Below are 9,592 nucleotides of genomic sequence, written 5' to 3'. Positions count from 1 at the left end.
AGTTGTTCGGTGGTTAAACCAGAGCTTTGGGGGAAAGGCTTGTTCTTGCCTAGAATCTGGGGCACAAGATAGCAACATGTGCATCGACCTTCTGTCCAGACCTATGATCATGACGTGAGGTCTCGACCTTGTTACAGCCATTTTAGAGCTGCTCCAACGTCCTTAGGAAATTAAGATCTAGCATAGGAAATTGCAATACTGATTGGCTAGCAAACTTAGATGCTTCACTTGCCTAGACTCTGTGCTCAATAGCCTTTTGGCTGTCGTCTTATTATCATAAAAATAAATAAATAGAATATTCTTAATATTCTTATGTTTATAATATAAATTAAAACTATTGGATGAATACTCTTTAATAATATACATCTTATTTTGCTAATATACACTTATTTTTCCTCTTATTATAAACAAATATTTTTATTACCATATATCAGAAATATTATATTTAGTAGATTATATTTTATAATTAAAGTAAACGAATTAATAATGCATGAATTATACATGATAAGAAAAACTTAAAATTCTTTATAACTAATATTTTGATTTTTGAATTAATGAAAAAATATATATTATAATCTGTTGATCCATAATATTCGAATAATCATCTTGATTGTTTATTCTTGACTGTAGTGGAACCGAACCAAACTTTCGGATTGGATGGCAGATTCCAATCCGGATATATTTTTCTTTTCAATACAATTCTGTAAAATCCCCAAAAGTTATCAAATCCCCAAATCCCCGAATTGAACCAAACGATCTCACCCCTAAAGAGTTCTAGTCATACAAAACTTCTAAACAACTAATGTTAAGCAATGATCACCAACAACTCATATCAGAACCTCCTTTGCCTGTAATTAAAAGTCCTAATAGAAAAAGAAAAATCCTTTTTATGTTGAATTGGGTGATGGAGCAGCCCATAGTTTTACTTTCTTGTCAACACTCGCTGTACCCAACACAAACGCCTGCCCATTACCTGCAAACAAGTAAACAAAATGAGATAGATATCAATTGTTTATATTCAAGAATTGGCCTCTCAAGATTATTGAAGTTGTTTCGGGTCTGATTTACAAAGGTTATATTCAAGAATTGGCCTCTCAAGATTATTGAAGTTGTTTCGGGTCTGATTTACAAAGCTTATTCTTCATTTGATTTTAATAAAATCATTTCGGCCAATTTGTATTACTCACTAGAATATTAACATAATACAGAAAATAGTTGACTATATACCAACTAAACATCATACCAAACATGTCCGACTTTTATGGCTGACGTAACACATCTTACACCACAATTTTTTTTATAAGAACTCTCATCCTTCTCCAACATAAACGCTTAGTTGGCATATAGTGTCCTCTATGTTATGCCAACATTCTAGTAAGTTTTTATATACAAAATGAACAGAATGTGAATTGGGAAAAAAAATGAAGTTCAGTGACCTTAGTGAAACAGACCCCAAACTTTAGTGACAGTTGGTGCGATCTACCCTCTCCCAAGGTTGATTCTATCAAAAGTCTATTTTTGCATTTCACTGAATGAATTGAGAACTATATACAGATGGTACTTTTTCCGAGTAGCAACTTGGATAAAGACATTTGGGGTTCAAAGCTCTCAAATTTGTATAGCTAGTGCATCATTTAAACACAGTTTTTAGTTAAGGTGAATTACCTGTTGGAATGGTCTTTGGTGTCCAAGCAATCCATGTGATATCGCCTGCATAAGATTAAATATTAATGCATGTTTCGCAAAGAAGTATCTCAAGAATTTAATCCACATGAACAGGAAGCAGGTCGAAAGATTCTAGTTGAAAAGTACTTAAGTTTCGTATATCAACATGGCACTATACAATTCCAAATTTAACATGCTTATTCTGAAAAAAGGTTGAATTATCCAATGCATACATGTATATGTATAGGCCTTTGGAAACAGATAAATTCCATTCATGGCCCCTGAACTATAACGCTACTATTATTACAACTCCTAAACTTCACTTCTCAAACATAAAAAAAAAATCCTTGAATAGTACATTATGTAACATCAAAAGTCCATATCGACAAAAATCCATTAAAAAATTAACGAAATGATGAGGGTAAATAGGTATTTAACCATAATTTTTGGTGACATGGATAAAAGCGGAGTCAATGGTGTAGTCAAACTCGTCTAGATCATTATTTCATATCAAGAAATGAAGTTTGAGCATGGTAATATTAGTAGTGCTATATATTTTAAACGGGTAAACTTTTAAGCATAATTTTGCTTGGAATGTAGGTCAGCTACCTGATAAGAGAATAATCCAATTGCCATGGATTAAAAGATCTTAATCACTTCATTAATAGGCAAAATAAACATCTCATAAATATATATGCAGAAGGACAACAAACAACCAGGCAGAAACACAAAACCGACAAAATCTAGGGAAATAGAGCAGTAACATACCATCATGGGCTTTCTCAGCAGTATCCAGTATCTTTCCAGTTTCTACACATAACCACTGCAGTGTTGAACCATTGGTTGCTGCCAATATCTTGCCATCAGGGGATAAACTGATTCGATCATATTGCAAAGTAGTACCGCGTGAATCATGAAGTGGAATTGGAAACACCTTTAGAGTCTTCGGATCCTCGTCAAGATGGTATCGAACTTGTAGAATGTCAAATAAAAATCTCAGAATCATGATCATAGTGGATAACTATTAACAAAAGACACAAGACTGAGTAACTCATGAACCTAAAAAACGTAAGAGCAAAACATGTTACTGCTACCAAAAGAAATCATTCTAATATAATGAACCTATTGTCTAGCTTACAAACTTCTTATCCATGTATAATGCACATATGTTGGTTAGGAAGAAGGGTATGGATGGACATGGAGGCAGCAAGAAGGGAAAAAGCATAATTTACTAGAGAGAAGCAAAGTCCATTTTGAAAAAAAAAAAGGTAATGATCTTCTCGGGGTAACTTTCAAAATCTGGCAGCAACCTGAATAAGATATCAGTGCAAGCTATGGCATGTAAATAAAAATGAACAATAACGAGGTAGCTATGTCCAAATCTTTGTAACTGCACACGAGAAGCACAAAGCATAATAATTTGACTGACAGAGATGAGCTTCACTAGAATCATCGATGACAAGAGAACCTTCTCTGTAATAAATTGAGTGATATGTCACCAGCCAGCCCATGTTGAATAGTTAGAAGGGTGGAAAATAGAACAATTCTATTATCTGCACATAGGAACCACAAGGTGGTGCAAGTTTATGAACAGTGAAATTCACCACTGCACCCCACATAAGCTCCAAACTGGCAAGGGAGAAGGGTGTGAAGAAATAAACCCTTTAAAGCACTTCCAGCGTGAATAACGAAACTTGACTTGCTTGTAGCCTTGTATAAGGGTAAAGTAGTAATTCAAAATTTAGCACCTCTCCTTTCCATCCCTTTCTCTCCCCACATTTTCATATTTTCAGACAAATAAGAGCTAAAGAATAGACATTCCTTCAGCATTCTTTCCCCACCCAACTTTTTTCCAAACATAGAGTTTGTACAAGATAGGTTATGTTTGATTAAAAAGAATGGAAACAGAAAGAAAATGAAATTGGGTACATAGACCTCATATTTTGTAACTAGTCAAGAATCTTTGACAAAATTTGAATTCCTTATACCAATCAAAATAGCCGTATTGATGAGTATATTTGCTTGGTTGATAATCACTCAAGTATATGACAAACTGAATACAAGACATACCATTGATGTTCCAAATTCTCATTGAACCATCTTTTGAGACCGTGATTATTTTCTCTGAGTCCGGAGTAAAGCATAGCCAAGTTACTGCACTCTAAACATAAAATATAGCCGGTTAAATAGGAAGCATTATACACAGCAGCCTAGTATATCACAAAGAGGAAACTATAGCAAAAAGATGTGACCACCACTTCAAAAAATGTCAGAAGAAAATTGTGACAAGAAATGTCAAACAAGTACAACAATTTGAATCAATTGCTGCAGTGTTAATATAGCATATTTTAAGCACCTTGTGACCTTTAAGTTGCATGACTTTTGGAACCTCCTTCACAGAACCATCCTTTGAGTATACAATCTCCCAAACCTGCCAAAAATAATTAGAAATAAGGAAAAGAAAATGTAGCATAAAAAGCTCCTTAAGATCATCCAACTAAATTTAACATGCAATAGAATTGATAACAACTCTGGCTTATTCTCCTCGTGTTAGTCCTTGTCTTTGTCTTTGTCTTTGCAGTGATTTTCAGTGTTTCTACTTTCTATATGGTCAAAATAAGAGACACAGGAACCGAGTCCATGCTTAAGCACTTTAATACTACATATTCAACTCTACCTGCAATCAAATTAAAATTTTGAGCTTCTAGACATAGATTTCCATCATCATAAGACTACACATAATTCTTAATACAAGACCATCAGAAATTGTTCACCTTCACGTCTGCAGTAAAAGCCGCAGCAGCAAGAAAACGTCCATTTGGTGATATAGCAGCCATGTTGTTCTTCAATTGATTTGTATCCACATTCCCCACATTCTTTCCAGTCTTTCCATGCCAAAGTTTAATATCAGTTTCTGCAAGGCATCATCAGGGTTCAGAAAATCAGCATTCTCTTCGAAACACGTGGAGCAACAACAGTAAGTACATATCAGAGACCTGGATTATGGAATGCTGTTACAGGCCTACTAATAATCATAGCTTCACAACTTTAAAAGAAAAATATGACAGGCTTCTATTAAGACTATAATGATGTTATGGTTCTTTTGTCAGCATGTAAGAAATCTTAGCAGCCACTGTAAACACATCAGGACAAACAGAAAGGAAAGATAGGTTTTCTGAAGAAAGGAGAAGACAAGAGAAAGGCGGTGAATTTACATTTCTCTTTTTTATTAATATTTAAATGAAGGACTGCGAAAGAAAGTGAAGTAACATATCTATTTCTCCTTGTTTATATAGATTATGAAGAAAGAGGCAGGCTTGTAAAATCATGAGTGAACCATTAGTACACAAAGGTGCAAAAAGTTATGGTTAAAATGGGCAGATTCTTAAATTCACTTAATTATAACACCGCAATCCCTTTTCCCCTCTCAAAACTCCAAATTTGGAGTGAGTTTGCTAAAACCAGATGGAAAGAAACCCACATTTTCATTTAAAGTTTATCCATCACAATCTCAAATAATGATGTTTCTGAAACCCCAATACCAAGTGATAGGTAACCAAGAGTTGAATGGCAAAGAAGAAATCTACCATGACAAAGTTCAGTTAAAAATGGTTTCAGAATCATAACAAACATAGCATACTATTAATTCTCGCACTGAGTTTCAAAAAGTAACTATATTTTTCCTAGGTCCTAGCCACCCCACATCACGTGTCGAAAAGAACCACCAGTGGATCCTACTGTGGTTTAAGTGATTTCAAAATCATATTTACTATGCTATGAAGTCAAATTGCATATTCTTGAACCGCTTATTTTTCCTTCCAGCATAAGTTTTAAACAAGTCAGATTATGTGCAGAACAAACATTAATTTGATACAGAAGAAGATATTCATGCCATAAAAATTCATTGATGCGTATATATTCATAAGATATGGGATCATATCCAGTAATTGGCAAGTGCTAAAAGCATACCTTCTGAACAAGAAGCAACAATTGTACTTCCATCAGCAGTTCCATAGGTTGAAGGAGCTCCAACCAGGCTCAGAACAGCCCTTTTGTCATGAATTTTCTGATGTTCCCATTTTTTTTCAGGAAGAGGAAGCTTGGGTTGCTGCTTAGAGTCAGCAGCAGGTTTGACCTTTTCTTCTCCAAACATATGTAAGGATGCACCAATCAGAGTTTGAGAAGCCACTACTATAGAAGATGCATCATCAGAAAAGGCCACTGCCACCGGAACAGCTCCAGCAGGCAAACTAATTCTATGAAACCTGCAGAAGAATTAAAATAGTAGTGATGCCTTGCCAAGGATAAAACTAGAATTTATCCAAATAGATAGAACTGAATGATGTCTAAAGAGGACTTCAGGTTCATACTTGAAACTTTTGCTTGAAGCATCGTCCAACTTAAATACCCTGATCACTCCATCAGCACAAGCTGTTTGCATACGAAGAAATCATAAAAGCAGTGCATTTTAAATGTTACACGGGAGATCCTTCATAACGCTTTTAAAAGCACACAATGTCAAGCAGCATTGGAAATACACACAGCAATACTAATTGGAGATTTTTTCTGGTGTCAATGGAGTACAAGTTCAAGGCTGGTTCCCTGAATTATCAAATATTGATATTGTCAAATCTTTGATGAATTATCAAATATTGATATTGTACTCCAATACCGATTGAACTGATCCACATGTAAGAAATACCCTAAACCTACATCTGAAGGGGGCATTTGGGCTCGTTCCCTGAACTTTCAAAGTTTCATTATAGACATCTAATGTTAAGCTGTTATAATTCAGCATATTCCCTTGGGGAAAAAATGGATAATTGACACCCATATAGAAATATTACATGGCCATCCTCAAAAAATACCTCCAAGTTTTAATCAAATTGCTACTAAATTCCATTAGAACTGACCAAATGGGAGGCTTTCATTTTTCACCCCTAGCAAATAGAAACAAACATGCAATGGAAAATGACACAAAGCTTGTACCTGTTGCCAGACTCCGTCCATCACTGGAAAAAGATAGCCCAGTCACCGAATCCGTGTGGCCTTTTAGGGTATTCAAATCCAAAGGATGATGTCGCTTATTTGGATCCTACAGATAAACAAAAGTAATCTCACTGATTCATTTTGCACAGAAGAATGCACTAGATGCGTAATAAGACCAAAAGGAAAAGAAAAATTAGTTCGATTGAAGCATTAATCTCAGTTCAACTTTCCTTCAAAACAGAAAAAGAAAACTAAAACATCACTGTTCCATTTCACGGAAAACTAGCGATAATGAGACTCATAAGTTGCTCGGTCTAACACTATCCAATCTAAATTCAGCATACAACGGCCAGCAAATACAACACCTGGAAAAGTAATTGACAGGAAAAACACAAACCGGAAAAAATCAGAAATGGAAAAAAAAAGTGAATACCTTATCAGTGGAATGCGAGTGCGATTTGGGATGGGCCTTCCTGTTGACATTGTGAGCAGGTTTCTTAGGTTTTGTAGGATCCGACTGGAGTTCGGGATTGGCAATGGAAGTGATTTCGGATTTTCTCTTGAAGAAGTAGGTTTTGAAGAAGATGAGAGCGATCAGAGCTCCAATAATGACCGAAAGAAGCGCAATCGGAAGAATCGGATCCATAGTGAGTAGATGGAGTTTTAGGGTTTATGTGAGTGTAGATAATATGATAGTATAGATGGTGATCCGTAGAAGGGACAGAGAAATGAAAATGGCGCGGGGAGATTCTATACGTGTCAATTAGTCTGCATGATGATTGTTGAATTGATAAGAATGAAAAAGGGCCTTGGTGATATTATTAAGGACTTCTACAAGTATTCTCTCTCTCTTCTCTCTGCTAGGGTTTATGGTGAAGAGGGTTAGGGATAGATCTAGGGAAAGAGGGGGGCGGGTGATGGTGATGGGGTGGTGCCGGCAAAGGGTTGGGCGGATCGGGTGGAGGTGTGCGGCAGGGATGGGGGTAGCGTGCGGGAAGTGTGGAGCGATAAGGAGGAAGGGGGAGGGGTGGAGGCGGGGCGCGAGGGGGAGAAGGGGCCGTGGGATGTGCTGGGCGGCGCAAGGGGAGGGTTTGTGGGGCAGGACGGCGAGATTGCACAGGCGACGGGGGCAGGGCTGGGCGGTGCAAGGGTATGGATTGAGGGGCAGGGAGGTGGGATCTTGCAGGCGGTTGGGGCAGGGCTGGGCGGCGCTAGGTTGGGGATTGTTGGGCATGAGGGGGGGGCACTCGGGCGGCTGGGGCAGGGCTAGTGTCCGATGCGGGGGGGAAGGCTCCTCCTGGACAAGCCGAGGGGGATGCCGATGGCTCTGGGCGGACCATGGCATGCGCCGGCAGCTCTGCTGGGCACGGCGCTGTGTGCGCCGGCAGATCTGTTGGGCAGTGCGCAGGGAGCGCCGGCAGAGCTGCTGGGCAGCCTATTCTGAGCGCCGGCACTGAGCCGGGCACTACCAGCAGGGTGCCGGGCAGGGTGGGGGCTGTGACAAATGGGGCGGCGGCAGTGGTGCGATCTGCCTTGGGACATATTCAGGATATAAAAGGGATGTCGGAGAGGACTGGTGATGTGTGTGGGGGTCAGATTCAGGGGAACTCTGTTTCTCCCAAATCTAGGGTTGTGATGAATGGATTAGGGCAAAGTTCTTGGAAAGATACGGTTATGGGGGTGGTTGAGGAGGAGCCTTGTATGTAGGAGGTGTTGATGGAAGGGGATTACGAGGATGTGTTCTCTGACTCTGATGAAGAGGATGGTGAACACGACGATCCGCTTTGCCCGGTAATTAGGCTGTCCTCAGCTGAGAAGCGGGAGCTCAGGAGAAAGTGGAAGCTCTCTTTAATAGTTACTGTTCTTGGAAAGAGAATTAGCTTTAATTACTTCGCCCAGAGGATCCAAGCGCAATGGGCTAAGAAAGGTAAAGTCAATATTACTGACTTAGAGAATGACTACTATGTCATTAAGTTTACTCGTGTTGAAGATTATAATGCTGTGGTAAATGGGGGACCATATATTATTTCCAACCATGTTCTGGCCTTAAGGCCCTGGGTTCCAAATTTTAATCCTCATGATTGCTCGGTGAACAGAATTTTGACTTGGGTTAGGTTTCCGGGCCTTCCTATTAAGTACTACAGTGAAAGTTTTCTCAGTAAAATAGGAGGTCTGGTTGGGAAGGTCCATCATGTGGATAAGACTACAGTTGGAGCTATTAGAGGTAAGTTTCCTAGGGTGTGTATTGATGTCGATCTTGCAAAACCCCTGTTATCAAAATTCTGTGTTCAGAATAAGGTGTTCCTTATTGAATATGAAGGGCTACATAATATCTGTTATGATTGTGGCATGTATGGTCACACTAGGGAGGGATGCCCGAAGAGGGAGAGGGTGGTAGTAGTGGAAGCTGAGGGTAATATCAGAAGAACCGAAGGGATCCAAGGTGAGGGGGGAAATTTTGGTCCCTAGATGGTCGCGAAAAGGCCTGTTAGACGAAGGACTCAGCCTTCAGTTGTTCAAAATCGTCCCCCTGATATTAACCCTATTAGAAAGACTATCCTTCCAAATCCTACTGCCAAGCCTAGTATCAAAGATAAACCTAACCCCAAAGTGATTGGGGATTCTAGGGCTGCGGTGGGTATAACTTCAGGTTCCAGATTTGGGGCCCTGACTATTGAGGAAGTTCAAGACTCTGGCCACGTTGACGAGCAGATTGATCAAAGCATGCCTAGTTTAGAATATATAGAACCATTAGCTAAAGTGACTGAATCTGTTAACCCCCTTTTTGTTTCCAAAGGCGAATCTCAGGTGGGATCCCAGACTTTAGCTTATCAAAGGAAGAAAAAGATGAATGAGGTTAGTATTCCTAATCAGGGTAGTGACCTTGGTATTGGGAAGACTATGGGAGTGAATAAATCGAGTATGAAAAAGCTAAAGA

General features: G+C 38.9%; 1 protein-coding gene across 1 annotated transcript; it reads right to left on the bottom strand.

Annotated features, from left to right (window-relative positions):
- Positions 1 to 521: 521 nt before the first annotated feature.
- Positions 522 to 7,475, bottom strand: LOC136216776 (uncharacterized). Its single transcript, XM_066003334.1, has 10 exons — positions 7,088 to 7,475; positions 6,655 to 6,760; positions 6,036 to 6,096; positions 5,635 to 5,930; positions 4,440 to 4,579; positions 4,022 to 4,096; positions 3,736 to 3,826; positions 2,434 to 2,637; positions 1,666 to 1,710; positions 522 to 973 (listed from the first exon to the last, which is right to left on the bottom strand). The coding sequence occupies exons 1-10, from the start codon at positions 7,298 to 7,300 to the stop codon at positions 888 to 890; spliced, it is 1,317 nt and encodes a 438-aa protein (XP_065859406.1). The 5' UTR covers positions 7,301 to 7,475; the 3' UTR covers positions 522 to 887.
- Positions 7,476 to 9,592: the final 2,117 nt, after the last annotated feature.

The sequence above is a fragment of the Euphorbia lathyris genome, chromosome 2, assembly GCF_963576675.1.
Source record: "Euphorbia lathyris chromosome 2, ddEupLath1.1, whole genome shotgun sequence".
Taxonomy (NCBI): Eukaryota; Viridiplantae; Streptophyta; class Magnoliopsida; order Malpighiales; family Euphorbiaceae; genus Euphorbia; species Euphorbia lathyris.
This window is presented reverse-complemented; position numbering and strand designations above follow the sequence as displayed.